Here is a 24508-nt window from a genome sequence, read left to right on the forward strand (position 1 = left end):
AACAGGCCCTTCACCTTGCATGGTCCCTTAAAATATGTATTAACTACTCATGCTAAACAATCTGTTTCATCTTGTATTTAGTGGTGACACTGAGTCCATTTCTCAGACCTGAAGAAGAGCTCTGTGTAAGCTCAAAAGTGTGTTTCTCTCACCAACAGAAGTTGATCCAATAAAAGATATTACATTACCCACCTTGTCTCTCTGAGAAGCCTGTAGGCCAAGGATCGGTTAAATAGGTGTTTGAGTGACACAGCCACATGACACTACAGGCTTTTTGCAGAGAAAAATTTGTGAGGGAGATATGAAAGCTGAAAAAGTGAAAGAACAGAAAGAAGAGAACTTCAGGGGGACAGCTTGGCATGTATTTTGTTGTTAATTTCCATAGGATTAGAACATGTTAACCGCACAAGATAGTCTCTCAGGATTTAAAACACAGTTGATAACTATTTAACAAAAAGTAGAAGACTGTAGAAGACTAATTAAGTTTGATCTGCATCAAATAATCTCTGTAACCACACACAAAGCTCTCCAAATTAGCATATGGACAGTGTAACCAAAGTGTTTTCAGTAGTATTACAGTCTGCAACCAGTTAACCTTATTTCCTTATGCTCTTGAGAATAATCTATAATGGATGAAGAGAACTGCCTCATTAAAATTAAAGTGGTGTTACCCGTCTCATCCTCTGTAGAAGGAGGGGAGTATGTTTTAGAAAAGAAAGCAAAAAATATCAGATAGGATTAAGTACAAAAATACTTTGCATATATATATATATATATATATAAAATATGTACTTTTACTCAAGGTTCTCAAAGTCATTTGCAGATATTATGTCTCTTCAACGCCCTATGCAGTAGAGAGGTGGTATACTAATTTTACAGATGGATAAACCAAGAAGCATGGATTTCAAGTGATTTATCCAAGATTACACAAGTGAAGTGGTGACAAAGCTGTGAACAGATGACAGACTTCTTACTCATAGACCACTATGCTACATTGGCTCTCTCACATAAGCTGTTCTTAACAGTACCAAAGAAACAGCAGAACAAATTTTATAGTGATCAGAAAAGTTACTGACTATAGATTTAAAATTTACAGCCAAAGCAAAACAAAATCCAGCTTGTGACCTTTAATATCTATAAAAATAAATCATGTTGACATGAGTCAGAAGAGCTGAAGTGCTGTAAACTTGAACACTAAAATGGATGAGCAACTTCATCTGTTCCACATGAATATTAAGTCTTGAAACAAAGTTGAATACAAACTCTCAAAAATTATTGAGAAAAATCAGGATTGGTCTTCATTAAACAAGTATCAAATAACTATGAGGATTAGCCAGAAAAAGTGTTTGGAAAAGGGGGAAAAAAAAAAAAAAGGAAATACCACTACCACCACCACTACCATCCCTCTATTAGAAAGATGAAGGATGCTGAAAGATAAATCCTCAATCAAGTTTAATTTGTAGTAAGAAATTGTCACAAACTGCTTTTGATGAGCTCAAGTCCAGACACATATTTTTCATTTTATGGTTGCTTTGTCTCTCTCCAAGAAAATTTATGTGTATACCTCTAATTTATAATGGCAGCTCTCTTCCCTCAAAGTTTCTCATAGACTTTCACACTACCACTCACCAGCACAAATTTACACATTTCAGCTTATTCTGACAAAGCCAAGCTTCTGCCATAGCCAGGTTTCCGCATCCTTCTATTCCCTGTCAACTTGCTAGCTTAATCCTGAAGCTTTCAGTCAGTAATTCTTCATTCTCCTTTGATATATTTAACATAGATATTTATTTTTCTGGTGTCCACACTTCCAAAAATTGGAATGGTTCAGAAAAGTGACACAAGAATGATTTGGGTTCCAGAAAACCTTACCTAGAGTGAGAGATTTAAGAAGCTCTGTTTATTTAGCATATTAAAAAGATGATTAAGGTGACTTAATCAGGTTCTATAAGATTTGTTAGGTTCATAGACTCATAGATTCTAGGACTGGAAGGGACCTCGAGAGGACCATGGCTAGACCTTCCCTGATAGACATTTATCTAACCTACTCTTAAATATCTCCAGAGATGGATATTCCACAACCTCCCTAGGCAGTTTATTCCAGTGTTTAACCACCCTGACAGTTAGGAACATTTTCCTAATGTCCAACCTAAACTTCCCTTGCTGCAGTTGAAGCCCATTGCTTCTCGTTCTATCCTTAGAGGCTAAGGTGAACAAGTTTTCTCCCTCCTCCTTATGACACCCTTTTAGATACCTGAAAACTGCTATCATGTCCCCTCTCAGTCTTCTCTTTTCCAAACTAAACAAACCCAATTGTTAGTAGATATACCACACAAAGGATTTCAATGGAAGTTGATGCTAGACAAATTCAGACTAAAAATATGGTGCACTTTAACAGTGAGGGTAATCAATCATTGGAAAAAGTTACCAGGGGATATTGTGGGCTCCCTGTGTATGTCTGTAAAGAAAAACCCACAGTGCCAAGTCTGAGTCTGTGTCAACTGTGGAGCTAAACATAGCAGTGTAGTTGTTCAGGCTTGGGCTTGAGCCAACAAAAGGGGAGGGTCTCAGAGCCCAGGCTCCAGACCAAACCCAAACATCTACACTGATATTTTTAGCCCCACAGCCTAAGCCCTGTGAACCCAAGTCAATTGACCCAGGCTCTGAGACTCAGGCTACATCTGCACTACAGCCGGGATCGAGTCTCTGAGATCTATCCAGTGGCAGTTGATTTAGTGGGTCTAGTGAAGACCCACCAAGTCGACAGCAGATCGCGCTCCAGTTGACCCCTGTGCTCTACCCCCGATGGGAAGAGTAAGGTAAGTCGATGGGAGAGTTTCTCTTGTCAACCCCCCGCAGTCTAGATCCCGTGGTAACTTGACCTAAGGTACATCGACTCCAGCTACGTTATTCGTGTAGCTGGAGTTGTGTAGCGTAGGTTGACTTACCGCAGTAGTGTAGACATAGCCTCAGTGCCGTGGGTTCTTCTTTGAGTGATTGTTCATGTCCATTACAAGCAGGTGTGTGCGTGCCGCGTGCGTGCCAGCCGGAAGATTTTACTATAGCAGCATCCGTAGGGTCGGCTCTGGCGCCCCCTGGAGTGGCGCCCTCATGGCGCTGTATATAGGGGCCAGCCGACCCCCCACCCTCTTAGTTCCTTCTTACCACTGGTGACGGCTAGCTGGAACTTCACTTGCTCTTCAGTAATCATGGCAGTGTTCCGTCGTTGTTGTAAATAGTTAGTTAGTTTAGTGTTAGTTAGTTAGTTAGATATTAGTTGGGGGGGGGTTTCCCCAACTTTTCATTGCCCCGCTGGGGCATGCCCGGGTCCCCAGGGTTCAAACTCTGCCGGGACTGCGGGAAATTTATGCCTAAGAGTGACCCGCACTCTTCGTGCTTAAGATGCTTCGGAGAGACCCACCAAAGGGATAGGTGCAGTATCTGCAGGGCTTTTCGCCCCAGGACTCTCAAGGATAGAGAGCAGAGACTTAAAGTCCTCCTAATGGAGGCAGCCCTGCGGCCGCAATCAGATCCTGGGCCTTCCGAGCCGGCACCCAGCACTTCATCCTTGGGTACGCAGTGCCCCGGCACCGGAGATAAGTCGTGAGGCCAAGGCCTTGAAACCCCGGCACCGGAGAGAGTCAGCGCATAAGAAACCATCCTCTATAAGACGCCGCTCTCCATTGCCAGTGCCGGTTAAAAAGAACAGGCCGCTGAGGGAACAATCTCCCCACCGGGACTCTAAAGCTCCAGCGCTGTCCACGAGTGTTACAGGACAACTCGCGCTGCAGACCCATCCGGCCATCCCGTTGACTCCCGCCCCGGAGAGGGTACGGTTGAGTCCAGAAAGGCCTAGATCCCGGACATGATGGAGGAGGTGCGCCTCCCATCGATGCCGGAGGTGTTCGAGGCCACATCAGACCTCTTGAGCCTCCCGGTGCCGGCGTTGCCGCACCGGTGCAGAGACCCTCCAGCTACCGCTCGGCCCCATTACCACTCTAGGGGCAAACCGGCGATGCTCTTGCCACGCTCTCCACACCACGTCACCATAGCGGCACCGGTCAAAGCACCCCCTCCAGCGACAGTGGGTACCGCGCCTCCTATGTCCTCCTACTCAGAGACTTCTGACTCGGAGGCGGACTCGTACCACTCTAACAGATCGAGGAGCAGGCGATCGTCCTCGCGTACAAGTACGCAACCTTACCCACTGCAGTGGCAGCAGCAGCAGTGGCAACCGCCCCCCCCCCCCCAGTGGCCGTTCTGGACACCGTGGGCCTACCATCAGTCAGTGGGTCAGGCGTATGGACCCCGCTCACGAGCCGCATCTGTCTCTTCAACGTCAGCAGCCCCGCCGCTAATGCCACCACCACCGGCACCGCTGTCTGACAGGAGTGTGCCACAAAGGGACAGGGCACCCCCTGGTCAAACAACGGCACCGACGGGGACCTTGCTCCCAATGGCGCAGGCACCGTCCAGCACACCTCGTCGCTTGGTGCTGACCCCGGTACCGGCCACGGTGCCGCATCTTGAGCCCGCACCGGCTGCGCAGCCTGAGTACTGTGTGCCGCAGGCCCTCGTAGAGGGAGAGGTGGTAGATGAAGGCCCTCTACAAGGGACATCTTCCTCTTCATCTCTGGATGAGGCAGTAGCGGGAACTTCAGCGGCACCGGCCCTAGAGGACAATAGGATCCTCCAACAGCTCCTTACTCGAGCGGCCCAAAGCCTCTCGATACAGACCGAGGAGATCGAGGTGGACACAGATCCTGTGATTGCTATCCTGACCCCGTCAGGCCCATCTAGGGTAGCCCTACCTCTCATAAAAACCATTGTGGACACAACCCGCACCTTGTGGCAAACTCCAGCCTCATTGGCCCCTACGGCCAAAAAGACTGAGAGGCAATATTTTGTTCCAACCAAGGGGTATGAACATCTTTATACACCCCCGCCACCGGACTCCCTAGTGGTAGATGCGGCCAACCAGAGGGAACGCCAGGGTTTTCAGGGGGCTACACCTAAAAATAGAGAGGCTAAAAAGTTGGACCTCTTCGGGCGCAAGGTATATTCAACGGGGGGCCTGCAGTTGCGCATTGCCAATCAGCAAGCCATAGTGAGCTGGTATGGACACAACACATGTTCGGCTTTGTCCAGGTTCACGGACCTCCTCCCATACGACTCACGAACCGAGTTTTCGGCCCTTGTTGAAGAGGGGAGATTAATTACCCGGGCTTCCCTCCAGGCGGCCTTGGATGCGGCTGATTCAGCCTCGCGCACGTTGGCCACTGGTCTGGTCTTGAGCCTGGCTTCAAGTTTCCGGCCTCCCTCACGAGGTCCAACAAACGATCCAGGACCTGCCCTTTGAAGGGCCCATGCTCTTCTCGGAAAAGACTGATAAGAGGCTCCATACCTAAAGGATTCACGAACCACCCTCCGTTCTTTAGGCCTACACAGCCCTGTTACTCAGCATAGGCAATTCAGGCTGCCGCAGGCCCCTCGACCGTACCAGCCTCAAAATCGAGGGGATGCCTTGCATAGAAGGCCGAGAATGGGCAGGAGGAGGCAACAACAGCAGCCCTTCGGACAGTCATCTGCCCAACCAAGGCCTACACAGGGGCCTAGACCACCATTTTGATGGCTTGGTCGAGGACGCCCTCCCAGTCAGAACCCCAGATCCGTTCAACCTTACCTTTTCGTCATGTCTGTCCCCCTTCTATCGTGCGTGGGCCCGGATCACATCGGACGCTTGGGTGCTTTGCACGGTAGAGGAGGGATATTCTATCCAGTTCTCCACCCTCCCGCTCCACCAGCCCCCCTCTCCGTCCCTCTTCAGGGACCCCTCTCATGAGCAACTTCTACTTAAAGAAGTTCAGTCCCTCCTCACATCAGGGGCAGTGGAGGAGGTTCCTCAGGAGCTACGGGGCAAGGGCTTCTATTCCCAATATTTCCTAATTCCGAAAGCGAAATGGGGCCTCAGACCTATTCTGGATTTGCAGTGTCTCAACAAGTTTGTGAAGAAGCTCAAGTTCCGCATGGTCTCCCTGTCCTCCATCATTCCTTCCATGGATCCAGGAGACTAGTATGCCGCCCTCAATTTAAAGGACGCATACTTTCATATCGCGATAATCCCTCAGCACAGGCGTTACCTCAGGTTTCTCATGGGCAACGCTCATCTTCAGTTTACGGTTCTGCCCTTTGGTTTGTCAGCAGCCCCAAGGGTCTTCACGAAGTGCATGGCAGTCGTGGCAGCCTTCCTGCGCAGACAGGGGATCCAGGTATTTCCCTACCTGGACGATTGGCTCATCAAGGGCAGGACCAAGGCACTGGTGGAGGCTCAGGTGGTCTTCATCAGGCAGACCTTCTGCTCACTCGGCCTCTTACTCAACGAGGCCAAGTCCACACTATCTCCAACTAAAAAAATCGAATTCATAGGAGCAGTTCTGGACTCGACACAGGCCAGAGCATATCTCCCAGAGGCCAGATTCCTAACTATATCCAACATCATTCTCGGCCTCCAAAGTTACCCTACCACCACAGTAAGAAGCTGTCTCAAATTACTAGGGTACATGGCAGCATGTACCTACGTGGTGAGACACGCCAGACTCAGACTGCACCCACTCCAGTCTTGGTTGGCAGGGGTTTATCGGCCAGTCAGGGACTCCCTAGAATCAGTGGTGACGTTACCTCGGCCGGTGTTGGACTCCCTTCAATGGTGGCTTGACCCGCGGGTGGTCTGCGTGGGAGTTCCTTTCCTCGACCCCGAGCTCTCCCTCTCCCTGGTAACGGACGCATCGGATCAGGGATGGGGTGCACATCTGGGCCACCTCAGAACCGAAGGTCTTTGGTTGCGGGAGGATCTTTCACTGCACATCAATGTCAGGGAATTACGAGCGGTACTCCTCGCACGCATAGCATTCAAGTCCCAGCTGGCAGGCAGGTGCGTTTCTGTCCTCACAGACAATACTCCAATGATGTTTTATATCAACAAACAGGGTGGTGCTCGCTCCTCTCCCCTTTGCCAGGAGGCCCTCGCATTATGGGACTTTTGCGTACAGAACGTAATTCAGCTGACAGCATCCTACCTCCCCGGCACTCACAACGGGCTCGTGGACGCCCTCAGCCGCTTGTTCCAGGGTCACGAGCGGTCTATCTACTCGGATATAGTTCTCTCAATTTTCCGACTCTGGGGTCATCCCCAGGTGGACTTGTTTGCCTCCAGCGAGAACAGGAAGTGTTGCCAATTCTGCTCCCTCATGGGATGCAGTCCGGGGTCCCTAACAGACGCTTTTCTCCTCCCTTGGGCAGACGGGCTTTTTTACGCCTTTCCCCCGATTCCCATGATTCACAGAGTAATCCTCAAGACCCGCAGGGATCACGTTCGGCTCATCCTGATAGCGCCTGCGTGGCCGCACCAGCACTGGTAGACGTCTCTCCTGCACATGTCTAGAGGGTTCCACTCACGTTGCCCCTACTACAGGACTTGATCACACAGGATCACGGTCCCCTCCTTCACCCGAATCTGGAGTCGCTCCACCTTACAGCTTGGATGCTCCATGGCTAAACCCAGTGGAGTTGCAATGCTCTCATCAGGTCAGACAGGTCCTGTTGGGCAGCAGGAAGCCCTCGACAAGGACCATGTACTTGGCCAAGTGGAAGCGCTTCTCCTTCTGGGCCACACAATGGGGTCAGGCCCCCTTGCTCGCTCTGGTCCCTCTCATATTGGACTATTTGCTACATCTGAGACATCTGGGACTAACTCTCTCGTCGGTACGAGTACACCTTGCTGCAATCTCGGCGTTCCACCCTGGAGAGGGGGGGACCTCAGTGTTTGCGAACCCACTCATTGGACGGTTCCTTAAGGGCCTTGACAGATTGTTCCTGCATATTCGTCAACCTTTTCCCTGCTTGCGACCTCAATTTGGTCCTGTCCGCCCTTACAGGGCCCCCCTTCGAACCGCTGGCTTCGTGCTCGCTGTTATATCTTTCATATAAGGTAGCATTTTTGGTGGCTATCACGTCAGCCCGCAGAGTGTCAGAACTCAGAGCTTTAACATCTGAATCTCCATACACCGTCTTCCACAAGGACAAGGTCCAACTCAGGCTGCACCCAGCGTTCCTGCCTAAGGTGGTTTCCCAGTTTCACATGGGTCAAGACATTTTTCTCCTGGTATTTTATCCAAAACCACACTCCTCTGCGAAGGAGCATAGACTGCACTCCCTGGATGTTCGCAGGGCTCTCGCGTTCTATATCGAAAGGACAAGATCCTTCAAGAAGTCAACCCAACTTTTCGCCGCCGTGGCTGATAAGATCAAAGGGCTACCGGTCACGTCACAGCGAATCTCGGCTTGGATCAGAACCTGCATCCGGGAGTGCTACAGTCGGGCCAATATACCAGCCCCGCCTATCATGGCCCACTCCACGAGAGCGCAGGCCTCTTCAGCTGCGTTCCTGGTCCAGGTCCCGATGCAGGAAATTTGTAGAGCGCCCACCTGGTCCTCAATCCACACCTTTACGTCGCACTACGCTATCACGCACCAGGCCAGGGAGGATGCTGCATTTGGCCGTGCAGTCCTCCAGTCTGCAGTGACCTCCGACCCCACCGCCTAGACTCGGGCTTGTGAGTCACCTGCTTGGAATGGACATGAACAATCACTCGAAGAAGAAAAAACGGTTACTCACGTTCTCGTAACTGTTGTTCTTCGAGATGTGTTGTTCATGTCCATTCCAATACCCACCCTCCTACCCCTCTGTCGGAGTATCGGCAAGAAGGAACTGAGAGGGTGGGGGGTCGGCTGGTCCCTATATACAGCGCCATGAGGGCGCCACTCCAGGGGGTGCCGGAGCCGACCCTACGGACGCTGCTATTGTAAAATCTTCCGGCTGGCATGCACGCATGCACACACCTGCTTGGAATGGACATGAACAACACATCTCGAAGAACAACAGTTACGAGAAGGTGAGTAACTGTTTTTTTTCATTGCGGTGTAGACATACCCTTTGTCACTTAGGCTTTGTCTACACTGGCACTTTCATCATTAAAACTTTTGTCACTCAGGGATGTGAAAAAACACCCCCTTGAACGACAAAAGTTTTAACGACGAAAAGCGACGGTGTGGACAGAAGAAATGCTCTAGCTCAAGTAGAAATCATCAGTGAGTGAAATTTTATTGCCTGTATTATGCAGGAGGTGAGATTAAATTATCATAATTGTGCCTTCTGGCCTTAAAAATCTATGAACAATTGTCTCTTTGCCCACCTCTCTACCTCCACCTGTAGAGTTCTCCTTTATCCTTATATTAATGCCTTTGTAAAATGCCCAAATCCCATTGAATTTCCCAATGAATTACCTTGGGCTCCTCTGGAAATCTCAGCTCACATTTGTATAAGAAATTAAAGTATGTTGGAAGTAAAATTAAAATAAAAGGTAAAGCAGTCTGGTGTCCTCTCTACTGGGCTTTATCTGACTGTGGAGAACTTTCGAAGGAGGCTGCCCACTGAGCATGAAAGGAAGCCACCTCAGATGGGTTAGTGGGAACGTACCACCATCATCACCCCTGCTCAGTGGGAAGAGTATACAAATTCTAAAAGCAGTGATGTCTTTGGTATCCATGGAATTTGCTTGCTTTTTCTAAACAACTGCTGTTTCTAAATAACCACAGTTAACAACACTTCACCAAAAGAACATTCACCAGATCTGGCAGTCACAATGCTTTAGTTCAAGGTTCTCCTTAAACTTTGGTAATAAAAATGGAACTTGCTTCATACTGAGAAAAAATAGACCATACAAAATACAAAACCATACAAAATAACAAATAATAAAAATAACAAATAAATAATATTTTTTGAATTACATAAAAGAAGTTTTCTGCCAAACTAGAGGTAAAATAATTTTGGGACAATTTGTGCTATTGATGTTTAGGAGAACCACGTTTAAATAAATGTACTATTACATTTAAAGTAAGCTATCTGGTAAAAAGCCAGGGTTGCTTTGGATTTCTTTAATGTGTGACATTAACAAAACCATTGACAGCAACTAAGTTTTTTTTCTTGAATAAAAATACATGCTGTAACAAGTGGTTTCTCAAAAATAAGTAATTTTACATGTTTCATCTTCAAAGAAAGTCATAAAATGTAATGATGATTGAATGTTGGGCCAAAAATGATTTTTTAATAAAATAAGAATTGAGCATATGTGTCTTAGAAATGGAAAGAGCCTACTGTAGCCAAAGAGTTGAAAATCAAAAATGTTGGGCTAGATTCTGCAGCCTTTAGTGACATTGAGTAGCACTTACTTCAGCAAATAGGCTTACTAATTGACACGAGTAAGGTTTTATATTTTTCTGTAACTGAGCTGATTGTTCCCTCAAAATCAGACTAAAATGCTCTTAAGTAACACCTGTGAGCCCCAGTTCTGCAAGGTGTGTTCAGTGGTGCTGGAACTAGCTGGGGGTGGTGGCTTGAAGTAGTAATAACAAACACCAAATGCATGGTTTCCATCATAGGCGCCGACTGGAGCACCCACCGGCAGCCGCCCCCATCAGCTCCTCCCACTCCCTCCCAGTACCTCCCGCCCACCACAAACAGCTGTTCTGTGGCATGCAGGAAGTGCTGGAGGGGAGGGAGTAGGCACCCCCGAGCACATTAGAAAGTCTACTCCTCTGGTTTCCATGGCTTCCATCATCTGCACCCCCACAATAAAGTTTGTTCCAGCATCCTGGGTGTGTTCAAGGGGCAAGTGCATGCCTAATGCTTCTTCAAATGCTTGCTTATGTCCATTCTATTCTAAGGTGTGCATGCGCCCACGTGCGTGGTCATCAGAGATTTTTGCCTTAGCGGTATCCGTAGGCCCAGTGATGGTGCCCCTTTGAGTGCCGTGCCCATGCGTCGGTATATCAGGTGCCTCCAGCTCTACACCCTCTCAGTTCCTTCTTGCAACCCGTGGTGGTTAGTCAGAGTGCCTTTCCTTACATAGCAAGGGCTTGCGGTTTCATCTCTACTGACTCGAGCTTTAGGACCTTTTAAATAGTTTGTTTATAGTAGTTAGTGTTAAGTAGTTGTTAAGTGTAGTTAGTAATTAGAAGTTAGAATCCCAGTGGGGACTTTGCCCCAGGCGGGGCATGCCCGGGTCTCCTGGGTTTAAACCCTGCGTAGACTGAAACAGGCCTATGCCTGTAAGTGACCACCACAGCAGCTGCCTGAAGTGCTTGGGGGAATCACATGTGAAGGACAAGTGCTGTATTTGTAAGAACTTTCGGCCCAGGACTCAGAGGGAGTGGGATATTTGTTTGTGGGCTCTCCTCATGGAGTCTGTCCTTCATCCAGCTTCCAAGCCATCCTGCCAAGACTCACCGAGTATCTCTTCCTGGGACTTGAAGCTCGTGCTGTCGAGGCTCATGGGGCCTCCCTTTGAACCTCTGGCTTCCTGCTCCCTTCTCCTTCTCTCCTGGAAGGTTTCGTTCCTGGTTGCGGTAACGTCTTCCTGCAGGGTGTCTGAGATCAGGGCACTTACTTCAGAACCACCCTATATGGTATTCTGCAAGGATAAGGTCCAGCTGTGGCCACACCCAACATTCCTGCCTGAGGTAGTTTCCCAGTTTCATACTGGCCAGGACATATACTTATCTGTCTTCTTCCCAAACCTCAGAAATTGGAAGAGGAAGAAGGTTGCACACCCTGGATGTCAGCAGGGCTCTGTCATTATACATCGACAAAGGACAAAGCCATTTCGCAAGTCAACGTAGCTGTTCGTTGTGGTGGCAGACAGAATGAAAGGTCATCCAGTATCTGCTCAAAGGATTTCGTTCTGGATCATAGCCTGCATCCGCTACTGCTATGAGCCGGCCATAATCAAGGCACACTCAACTAGAGCGCAAGCGTCATCAGCGGCCTTCCTGGTTCAGGGGCTGATCCAAGAGATCTGTAGAGCTGCTATCTGGTTGTCTGTCCACATGTTTACGCCTGGGACGATGCTGGCTCTGGCAGAGCAGTGCTGCACACTGTAAGAACATGAATGCTGAGCCCACCTCCATTGACATTGCTTATGAGTAACCTAGAATCGAATCGACATGAGCAAGCTCTTGAAGAAAAAACGGTTACCTACCTTTTCATAACTGTTGTTCTTCAAGATGTGTTGCTCATGTCCATTCCATTACCCACCCTCTTGCCCCTCTGTTGGAGTTGCCGGCAAGAAGGAACTGAGAGGGCATAGGGCTGGCGGTGCCTGATATACCGACGCATGAGCACGGCACTCAAGGGGGCGCCAATGCCAGCCCTACGGATACCGCTAAGGCAAAAATCTCCAATGACTGTGCACATGGGCACGCACACACCCTAGAATGGAATGTACATGAGCAACACATCTCGAAGAACAATAGTTATGAAAAGGTAGTTAACCGTGTTTTAAATGGGCTATTGGTGCTTAATGTTAGACATGAGTTTAAGTAAGTTGCTGAATTGGGGACATAGTGCAGTAAATTAATGTGGATGAGGGAAATACATCAGATTAAATTTATCTGGATTTTTTTGGATTTTTACAAGGGCTGAAAACTGGCTGAAGGACTACAAACAGTTCACTAAGGATAACCAGCAATGTATTGAGGTGATGGAGATATTTAGATGGATTTCCATGGGGCTGGGGTTAGATTTAGTCTTACCGAACATTGCCATCAGTCAACGTGAAGTGAACTAAAAATGCATATTAATGAATTCAAATGCAGTTTGATACTAAACTGGAAGGAGTTGCTAACAAATAATACAAAAAAACCCCTGAGAGGCTAGTAAAAAAAAATAGGAAAAAACAAAAAATGAAATCCAATTTGGGGAAAATTGCAAACTACAATACATAGGGGAAAATTATCCAAAATACCTATGTTCAGTGGGGAAGGAGATACCTTGAAAATATTAATTCTGAAAAGGACTTACAGAAAGAGGAGGAGTGGACATGGTATTAGCTATGAGTTTAAAATAAAATATGGGAAAAAAAGGACCAAAGCAATTTTGGGCTAGGGATCATAGTGTTAGGACATGATAGTACTTTTCTAGTGGGTCTCGTGACAGTGCAACAGAAAGACTGCTCTCAGTGTTTGGTCACTCTTGGAAAGATGTAGATAAATTTCAGAGAGTTGTGAAAAGAGCAACAAAAATAGCTGAGGCTGAATGGATAGATTTATGAAGAAAGATTATATGAGCTAAATATGTAAAACTAGTTAAGCAACTATTAAGTGGGAGTGGTACATAATAATTCATAAATATTTGTAAACCAAGAATGAAGAGGAATGATTTAGAATGGTATCAGGGTGGCATAATTTGGAATACTGACATGAAAATAAGAGAAGAATTTTTGTGTGGAATATAAAGGAAAAGTTATTTATAAAAAGTTCTTCCAGTGAAAGTGTCTCTTTTAGGCTATGGGATAGTTTACTAAAGAAAGACAGAGAAAGCCCTTTCATTAGGCACATAAAACTGGACTGGACAAAGCAGTAGAAAACTTGTTTTTCATTGGCAATGTTATGGACTAGCAGAGCAATTTTCGAACTCTAATATCTATGATTTAATGTATACTTATTTAGTTAGCAACAGTCAATAAATACTTTTATAGGCAATGGCTTGCTAATTTTTATATTAAATGCATAGAATATTGCATATGTTAATTAAGTTATTGTGGGGCAAATGAATACTTTTTTTTAAAAATGAATTGGTAAACACTAAAGAGTTTATTAAAGCATCATGAAAATTATGTAAAATCAATGTGTGACATTCTGGTCTCATTGAAGTCAATGGATTTCATGCAGAGACTGCTTACTTGCTTAAAGTTATCTGTATGCTTAAGTTCCTTGTTTGATCGGGTCCTTATGTTCACTTTTGATAACAAAAAACTAACTATTTTTATGTCCTTAATATTGCAGTTTCGCCATAAGAGTGATAACCAGGTGAACAATCGACAGGCTGAAGTACTCATTGATGGCAGGTAAGAAACAGATTTTAAAGATGGTCAATTTATTTTTAAAGTTTAGATCATCTCACCAATATTCAATCACAATTCTTTTGCATTTGCAAACTATAGGGCTATGCAATTGAACCATCAAAATGTTTTTTTCCTATAAGATAAAGAGATTTCACTGAGGAATTTCTTGTTTTGATCCAGTTTTAAGATTCACTCTTTCTCATAATCCATATTCCCGCTGATTTTAATTAGATTTGGTTGTATAGAATGATAGGAGAATTTGGGACCATAGAAATTCTTTAACTCTTATTTTTTTAGTTTCATTTTAATTTTGCTCATTGTGCTTTTGTTGTCTCAAACTTCTTTTAAATTTTTCTTTTAAAGATTCACATGAACAGTCTAGTACATTGACTTTAATTCTATTAAACACAAAAAACTACATTAGAAGAACATTATTAAGGTTCAAAGGTTAAGTACTCAAAATTTAGGAAATGCCAGAATTAAGGTTGCCTGTGCATGCTTGTGTTATTTGTTTATATTCAACCTTTGTAATTTGACCTAGTTTCCACTTTTCCGTAGGACTCTTTTTTGATTTTTAGATAATTGAAGATCTCCTGGTTAAGCCAGGGTGGTCTCTTGCCATACTTCCTATCTTTCCTATGCAGTGGGAATTGCTTGCTCTTGTGCCCTTAATAATGTCTCTTTGAAAAACTGCCAACTGTCTTCTATTGTTTTTCTCCTTAGAAGTGCTTCCCATGGGATCTTACCTACCAACTCCCTGAGTTTGCTAATGTCTGCCTTCTTGAAATCCATTGTCTTTGTTTTGCTGATCTCCCTTCTACCATTCCTTAGAATCATGAACTCTATCATTTCATGATCACTTTCATGCAAGCTGCCTTCCACTTTCAAATTCTCAACCAGTTTCTCCCTATTTTTCAAAATCAAATCTAGAACAGCCTCTCCACTGGTAGCTGTCTCAACCTTCTGAAATAAAAAATTGTCTCCAATACATTCCAAGAATTTATTGGATAATCTGTGCCCTGCTGTGTTATTTTCCCAACAAATGTCTGGGTAGTTGAAGTCCCCCATCACCACCAAGTCCTGTGCTTTGCATGATTTTGTTAGCGGTTTAAAAAAAGCCTCATCTACCTCTTCTTGTTGGTTAGGTGGTCTGTAGTAGACCCCTACCATGACATCACCCTTGTTTTTTACCCCTTTCATCCTTACCCAGAGACTTTCAACTAGTCTGTCTCCTATTTCCATCTCAGTCCTCTATTCAGCTCCCATAAGAGATGCTTTCCTTTAAATCCTTTTCCAGTTCATTTGATCTGATAATCATATCTCTTCCATACCATGTGGCTGCACAGGACATCCTCCACAAGTTTTACATAGTGTGTTGCAACATTAGGTAATGATGTCTGTACTCCCAGACTTGCTGTGGAGAAGGCGAAAAACGCCACCCCATCTTGTCCAATCTGGTTGTGAGGGAAAAACTCCTTCCCAGCCCCACAAGGAAACGGGCAAAATTCTCTTTAGTTTTCTCCATTATTTTTCCTGATACAACATTAGATCTTGGATCATTGTTTTAATCCATTTTGATAAATAAAATACTTAAGACATAGTTTTCATGATTTCTCGTTGCAGAAGAAATCTTATATATATATATATATATATATATATATATATATAAAGAGAGAGAGAGAGAGAGAGAGAGTTCCATCTGTTTTCAGTTCCTCTGAACTGAAAGGAAAAATGAATTATAGACAATTTTGAATTTTTGTTTACATTTTCCTTTTATTACTTGAGAAATGATGAATGTGGTGTTTGGTTTTGAGGTTTAAGCTCTCTCTCTCACATACAGGAAGAGGTGGGGGTCAGGAAAACGTTAGGGGCAGCATTCTAATCCTCACATGGACCATTTCCTTGAACAGGAAAACATCAGTACATAGCTTATAAACTCTTTGGGACAGAGATCATCTTTTTATTCAATGTGTGTACAGTACCTAGCACAGTGGGGTCTTGATCCATGACTGGGGCTCCTGGGTGCCAGTGGGACAATAGAAATAATTAATAACCATGTTATGAGCAGGGTGAAACCTTGTTACAGGTCAAATTAAAACCTCGCTGAGACTGACAGGTGTGAACATCTCCTTCAGTTATCATAACTATAAGGATAAGTCCATCACAAACTCCTGTCTAAGCAAAAGAGGTTGTGAACCCACCCAGGAGAATTTGGAGTGAGGGGGTGGAGGCATTTTGTGGCATAGTGATTTGGGGGGGTGAGGGAAGGTGGAACACACAGAAACTGAGAACAGACAGAACAGAGAGAGGCAGAGGCAAAAACCAAGAAAGCCAAGCAGTAGCCAGTGAACACAGTGTGACCCTGGAAGAAGCTATAGAGCGAGCTTTTGGGTCTGTTGTCTAAAGAGGCTTGTTGCTGTAAACTCCCTTTGTTCTGGGTTCCTCCTGCATTCAGAAAAGCTGGACTTAAGCACATGTACATTCTTTGTAAGTAAACAAGATTACATCAAAGAAAGTAACAAACTCCATCAATTTCTACATCCAACAGGAATATACCTAGGGCCCTGAACTTTGACTGGCTGCTTGGGTCAAAAACGGGCAACAATAATAACTATGAAAGCAATCAAAGTCATTATAGTGCTGTATCAGGGGGTAGCCGTGTTAGTCTGTATCTACAAAAACAACAAGGAGTCTGGTGGCACCTTAAAGACTAACAGATTTATTTGGGCATAAGCTTTCGTGGGTAAAAACCTCACTTCTTCGGATGCGTAGAGTGAAAGTTACAGATGCAGGCATTATACATTATAGTGCTGTGTCACTCTCCTGCCAGGTATCTTTACCATTTCCTCTTTTTCCACATAGAATTCAAATGCCTTCTCATTCTTAAAGTTCTGCCCAGCCTATCCATCACCTGTTGCCTCCCACTGCACCTTGCACATTCTTCTCTCTCTGTCGCTCCCTTTATCTGTTCATCCTGTTCTCATCTTAGTACCCCTTTCATGCTGCTTCTTATGTTTGGAGCAATATTCTGGTCACCATCAATGAAATCCTGGCCCCACTGAAGTCATGAGAATTTTGCCTTAGACCTCAAAGAGGCCAGGATTTCATCCTAAGCGTCCTCACTCTCTTCCTTCTAATCCCCTCTCAAAACCAACTTGTTTCGTCGTCTCCTCTTTGTGTGCTGTTTGCAGCTGCCCCTCAGTCCCTGCTAAAACTTACAGCTTATCTGTTTGCTCACTATAAAACACAAACATTTTGTGTAACACAACTCAACTGTTAGTGGTTGACTTTGTAGTCATAACGTTCTTTTAACATAATTTTTTGTAAGTAAAGATTAAGATCCTCCTACTAGGAAGGTCCAAAATACAGCGCTCAAGATATATCCTACTAAGTGAAAAAATGCCCATCTGAGCAAGAGCTGTGGTATAATGCCAGAAGCAAGGGACTCAGAGCTGGGAACATCTGAGTTCTAATCCTGCCACTAATGGTGTTTCCCTTTCAGTGTCTTGGGTTAATCACTTAGGCCCATGTTCAGCAAAAGGTGCTTAAATCCTACTGATATCAATGCTTATGGGAGGAAGGCTTGTCCAATGGTTAGGGCACTAGTCTGGCACTCTGGAGACCTGGTTTCAATTCCCTGCTTTGTCACAGATTTCCTGTGTGACCTTGTGCAAGTCACGTAGGCCCTGTCTACACTGAAAAGTTAAGGCGGCCCAGATACGTCATTGAGGAGTGTGAAAAATCTATACCCCTGAGCGATGTAGTTAAGCTTACCTAACCCCTGATGTAGGCAGTGCTAGGTCTTACATCGACCTAGCTACCACCACTTTGGAAGGTGGATTAACTACAGTGATGGGAGAACCCATCTGTAAAATGGGTACTGGTAAAAAAATTTTTTGACTAAAATTATATCAAAATAAGATACTCTTATTCTGAAAATAAGAGTATCCAGACACAGACTTGCACCAAAATAACTAAAGGTGGGAATTACAACCGATTCAGTTATTTTTAGTTCCAGTTACCCTGAGAATTCTAGAATGTCTGGGTTCCATTTGAGAGCTTCCAATTTTTTAAAAAATGAAAGATTCTATAACTTAACAAATATTTTTCTTTTAAAACTGTTATAACAAGGAAAGGAAAAAAATCAAAGAGAAATTGGAAGTTTTCTTTTGGCTCCTAGAATTCCTTACAGATTTCTCTAGCTTGACTGCTTCCTAACTCCAGTCATTGGGATGTGCATTCAGCCACCCTTCTGGAATATTCCAGTGTCAGTACTTCATCAGATAAGAGGTTTCTATTATGTAAAGACCTGATTTTTGCCACTTTGTGCATAAAACTCCACCAATTTGAACTGGAGTTCTGCTTTCAAATCCTAAGAGAAGTTGGCCCTTTATCACTGAATGGCTATCTTCTCTGAGCCCTGGTCTACACTGGGAGGGGGGGGGATCGATCTAAGTTACACAACTTCAGCTACATGAATAACGTAGCTGAAGTCGATGTACTTAGATCGTCTTACTGTGGTGTCTTCACCATGGTGAGTCGACTGCTGCTGCTCTCCCGTCGACTCTGCCTGCGTCTCTTGCGGCACTGGAGTACAGGAGTCGACGGGAGAGGGCTGGGGGGTCAACTTATCGCATCTAGACTAGACGCGATAAATCGATCCCCACTGGATCAATCACTGCCTGCCGATCTGGTGGATAGTGTAGACATACCCTGAGAGAGGAAGAGGACTAAAGTTGGGAAGCATAAGCTGTCAGAAGCTAGCTTTTTCAGTAGGCTGAATACTCAATTCCTAATATCTTTCCTTGAGTCACATGCCATGTTTTGTCATACACAGAAATCCCTCCTTTTGCGATTTCTAAACTGGATTACTGCAGTCTGCACTAATTAGGGACTTCTCGGAAACTAACACTGGTGCAGAATGCAGTGATGATATCAGCTCTAGGGATATTTTACCCATCCCTTTTCAACTGCCCAGGCTTCTTACTGACTTTCAAGTGCAATTAAATGTTAAGGTGTACTTTAAAAATCCAGTAAATAAAAACATGTTTAGGAAGTCTTTTCTTTTTGCTGAGGTATACATTTTTTAAATAAAAAAGGTCTCTTTAGACTAAACCTCTAAGGACCAAGATCCTATTAATTCAGTGTTTGGCTTGTGGAAAAAAACAGCTAACTATCATTTTACCTTTCTAGCCAAGACATATAATAATTTTGTGTGGTTAAAAAAACCCATTCTAAACAATATAGTGAAGACATTTAATAGGTTTCTGTTTAGAAACAAACAAAAGCCAGCCAAATCTTTTGCCTTTCAGTTTCTTGTAGCTGAAACCATGGTTTTTAATTTAAACAACAGATCTTTACAGAATTATAGGAGCCAAGCATGTGTACTGGAATGCAGAATTTGGCCCTTACAATTTGCAGTTACTTTTTAGATTACGCTATTTCTAGAACAGGATAAAATTTGGCCTCTAAATTACTTGATAGTGTCTGCTTAATTGTCGACACAGTTTGACAGGATTTTTGTGGACAAGTGCACAGCATTTTTCAGCGTCTCTTCTCCTTTGTGACCTCTTCCCCCTTGCCCTCCTCCACTCATGTACCATATGTGCTATGCATAATATTCATCAATGTTTGCAGTGAGTGTAGTGTAAGGTGAGAACTCACCAGTCTTGGTATCTTCAGACTGCTGTACAGTATAGGAAGTTTATACTTGTCTCTAACATAAAGATTTTGTGAATAGATAGCTGCTGCCACAAAAGATTCCCATGCAAATTTCCTCTTAAAAATGTCCTTGCATTATATGCCATAGTAAATTTCATGCTGCTTTCATTAATGACGCATGTAAGTCATACAGAGAGCAATAATGAAAAGCAGTCCTGTCATTTCTGAATTTTTTATGTTGTCATAATTGCAATTATATCCTATGTATCATACAAGTAAAATTTGACTAAGTAGGATCCTTAATGGGAAGAGCATTACGGACAATCTCTAGTCTGGCTCTTTTCATCTCTTCTTTTGAGAAGAAGTGTTTTACAAACAGCTCTCCCAGGAGATTTGACAAACTGGCAGCACTGTCACTTTTTCATTAACAACAGATTGCATTATTAAATAGTTTGGAAATCTAAGAACACCAAGTGACTGGACCCATTTGCCCTTATATAGTAAATTATGAGGATAGTTTTCCATCTGCAAGAGCAGTTCCCTTGCCCAAGTGGTCCTGTTCATGTAGAGAGATGTTTTTGCATATATGTAGGCTCTTTAGAGAGAATTTGCTCTCTCTTCTGGCACTTGTTTTTAGAAGTGAAGCAAAAATGTTCTTTCTTTGGTGTGAAAGTCAGTTATGTTTCTCACTGACAAATTATTATTTCATAAAGGGAACAGGCTATCAGTAGGAGAAATTTATATGATCATATTTATATCAGAACACCACAGTGATCTGAATTAAGGTTTATTAATATATATCAGGGGTGGCCAACCTGAGCCTGAGAAAGAGCCAGAATTTACCAATGTGCATTGCCAAAGAGCCACAGTAACATGTCAGCAGCCCCCCGTCAGCTCCCTCCCCACCCCCAGTGTCTCCCACCCGCCAGCAGCACAGCCGATCAGCACATAACCCTCCATCCCTGCGCCTCTCACCTGCCACGATCAGCTGTTTTGTGGTGTGCAGGAGGCTCGGGGGTGGGGGGAGGAAGGAGGAGCAAGGTCACGGCAGATTCAGGGGAAGGGGTGAGGGCCTTGGGGGAAGGAGTGGAGTGGGGCCAGGGCCTGGGGCAGAGCCAAGGGTTGAGCAGTGAGCACCCTGTAGCACATTGGAAAGTTGGTGCCTGTAGCTCCAGCCCCGGAGTTGGCGCCTATGCAAGGAGCCACATATTAACCTCTGAAGAGCCGCATGTGGCTCCGGAGCCACAGGTTGGCCACCCCGATATATACTGTAGATCAGGGGTCGGCAACGTTTGGCACGCGGCTCGCCAGGGTAAGCACCCTGGCGGGCGGGGCCAGTTTTATTTACCTGCTGACGCGGCAGGTTCGGCCGATCGATGTGCTGGCCGCGGCTTCTCGCCGCCCCCATTGGCCCGGGACGGCGAACCGCGGCCAGTGGGGGCCGCGATCGGCCGAACCTGCCGCGTCAGCAGGTAAATAAAACTGGCCCAGCCCGCCAGGGTGCTTACCCTGGCGAGCCGCGTGCAGAACGTTGCCGACCCCTGCTGTAGATTATTATGCACAAAGAGCTCACTCCTGCGAAGCGCTGATAGGATGCTCCATGAAGTCAATGGGAGCTGTGTTTTCTTTGTTGCAAAATGAAATTTTCAACTATTTCTGTCTCTTGCATTACAATTTTGTTTTTTGCATTGCACACCAAGTACAGAAGGAAGCTATGCCCAGGCCCAAGCCCAAATCATGCTTCTTTTGACCAAATGACTGGGCAACATGTGGCATCAGCAAGAACTACTTGTGAAGTCTTTTTAAAAATAGAACATTAATCCTTCAGATAGCAAAGAGTCATGGATATCACAGTGATAAAAATGTCACAGAGAGTGATTTTTCATTTTGTCCGTGACTCTTTATGTCAGGGATTTTTCTTGGTGTGCATGATTTTATAGGCCATGAACCTTGAGGGGCCACCCGGTTTGTGGCCCTACCATTTTTTCTGCCACAGCCCAGCTTGGGGCAGGTGATCTGATGGCACCAGGGCCAGAGGATGGCAGGGTGTCGCAGGGAGAGGACCCTGCTTGCACGCTATGGCGAGAGCCAACAGGCCAGAGCAGGGAGCTGGGTCAGGTCTGCCGTACAGGAGCGGCTGCTGCAGGGTGAGTGTTGGGCAGGCTTGTTGTACAACTCTCCTGCCCCCAGGCCTCCCACCACCCAAGGGCAGGACCTGTCCCCGCCATGTGGACCTCTCCTTTAAATGGCGCTCCCGTGACTTCCCCCAAAACCCTTAAACCTGTGACTTTTACTAGATTTACCATGACTGATGGTGACTTTTTGATTAAAAAATGCTGTGACAAATCTGCAGCACTAGCCTTGAACAATATCAGTCGCAGTTGGCACTTGTCTTAATATGCTGTGGTAGGATTATGTCTGCTGTGCCAAGTTTTCTTCCTCCTTGTTTCTTTTCCTTGAGATTCCACTCTCAGTGAGCAGCCCATCAGCAATTGCGTCCCTTTCTCTCACTAACTTCTCCCCCCATCCTCACATGACTAACAATGGTGAATTCTACTCACAGGATTGTAGGTGTATTGGATTCTGTTCAATGTTCTGGGCTGAGTGAACCATATGAAACTGTCTGCTTAGTGAGCGCAGACATTAAATTGATAAGTGTCTGAGAAGTGGTGAGATGTATCTGGAGAACAGTTAATGCCAAACTACAAAATGAAGGGCTGGGATTTTTGTGAATTCTCTTTCCCTGATGTTTGCAGTGTTATAAAAATTTGCATTCAAACTAAAAATATGTTTTTGATCATTTTAGCCACTCTAAGCATTTTTTTGTTGTATTTCGCTTTGAATATAGATACTTCAAAACAGTCTGTAAGCTTCATTTTAACTTTGAGCACAAATCCCTTTGTTTAAAAGCAAAGGTCAGTGAAACATATTTTCACAGTTACTTTATAGTAAGCAATGATATATTAGCCCAAAGAAACTATGACACTCCTACAGACTTTATTTATTGGTTGGGTAAAGCACCTATCATTTGACTATAGGTCCATTTATAATACTTAAATAGAAACAAAGAAAAAACATAATAAAATCCACATAACATAGCAAACCACCCAGCCAAAGCCATCCAGGCAGAAGAATAATTGCCCCAAATAATCAAGTAGTAATAACCACACACAGGCTTCAAACTGTCATCTTACAAAAAGACTGCAAATAAAAGGTGAACATTGCAAAGTGCCCTTAGGTTAACTAATTCAGTCTTTGGCAGACCCGGGGCTGGGGAGGGGGTGAAGAGAGGGAGCAAGTTTTAGAGTTGTGGAGAACTTAGACGTCAAAAATGGTAAGTCTGTTTCAGAGCTCCAAAATTACAATTGTATTACAGCTGGTGGTACATTCGCTAGTATTTAAACGCCCAAATTATATTTTAAAAATCTCAACACAATTCGAACTATTCCATTTGTATCCTTCCTGCTGTTGGGATCTAATAGTCAGCATTTATCAAGAAGCTAAATAGTAGTGACAGGTCTGAAAATACTCCAGTAATACTCTCTTGTAGCTGTATATCTTGTCAATGTACTACCCTGTTTCCCCGAAAATAATACATCCTCCGAAAATAAGGCCTACTTACAGTTTTGCCTCTCGTTGTAATATAAGGCATCCCCCCGATAATAAGACCTCCCCGATAATAAGGCATCCACCGATAATAAGGCATTTTTCATTTCTGAAAAATAAGACATCCCCTGAAAATAAGACCTAGCGCATCTTTGGGAGCAAAAATTAATATAAGACACTGTCTTATTTTCGGGGAAACAGGGTAGGAAAGATTTTGTTCTTGAGTTATTTCACCTGAAGATACAGATATTCAATTCAAATGATGTCCTCTTTTCTGCATCTGCAACTAATTACAAAAACAAACAAACATCATTCTGGGATGTATTAGCAGGAATGTTGTAAGCAAGACACAAGAAGGAATTCTTCCACTCTACTCGGCACTGATTAGTCCTCAACTCAAATATTGTGTCCAGTTCTGGGCACCACATTTCAGAAAGATGTGGACAAATTAGATAAAAGTCCAGAGAAGAGCAACAAAAATGATTAAAGGTCTAGAAAACAAGACCTATGAGGGAAAAAAATTGGGTTTGTTTAGTCTGGAGACAAGAACACTGAGAGGAGACATAACAGTTTTCAAGACCATAAAAGGTGGTTATAAGAAGGAGGGAGAAAAATTGTTCTCCTTAACCTCTGAGGATAGGACAAGAAGCAAGGGGCTTAAATTGAAGCAAGGGAGGTTTAGGTTGGACTTTAGGAAAAACTTCCTATCAGGGTGGTTAAGCACTAGAATAAATTGCCTAGAAAGGTTGTGGAATATCCGTGATTGGAGATTTTAAAGAGCAGGTTAGACAAACACCTGTCAGGGATGGTCTAGATCAGCGTTTCCCAAACTTGGGACGGCGCTTGTGTAGGGAAAGGGCCTGGCGGGCCGGGCCGATTTGTTTACCTGCCGCGGGCCGAGGGAGGTACTGGACGCCGCTTCCAGCAGCTCCCATGGGCCTGGAGCAGCGAACTGCGGCCAGTGGGAGCCGCAATCGGCCAGACCTGCGGACATGGCAGGTAAACAAACTGGCCCGGCCCACCAGGGCTTTTCCCTACACAAGCGGTGTCCCAAGTTTGGGAAACACTGGTCTAGATAATACTTAGTCCTGCCATGAGTTCAGGGGATTGGACTAGATGACCTCTCAAGGTCCTTTCCAGTGCTACGATTCTATAATTCTAATTGTGGGTGCAAAGCATAACAAAACTTGAAATGGGCACCCAAATGATGATAGGATTTGTGTTTCTGGTTGCAGGTGCAAAATATGTGTGCACAATTTTTATTAATGTAAAATTATTCCCAC

General features: G+C 44.7%; 1 protein-coding gene across 1 annotated transcript in view; it reads left to right on the top strand.

Moving 5' to 3' along the window:
* The window catches only part of ATP8B4 (ATPase phospholipid transporting 8B4 (putative)), a 186316-nt gene that overhangs the window by 59938 nt on the left and 101870 nt on the right, over nt 1-24508 (top strand). The window contains exon 6 of the mRNA XM_065558148.1: nt 13900-13961. Within this exon, the coding sequence (XP_065414220.1) occupies nt 13900-13961 (62 nt within the window). The remainder of the gene's footprint in view (nt 1-13899; nt 13962-24508) is intronic.

The sequence above is a fragment of the Chrysemys picta genome, chromosome 10 (assembly GCF_011386835.1).
Source record: "Chrysemys picta bellii isolate R12L10 chromosome 10, ASM1138683v2, whole genome shotgun sequence".
Taxonomy (NCBI): domain Eukaryota; kingdom Metazoa; phylum Chordata; order Testudines; family Emydidae; genus Chrysemys; species Chrysemys picta.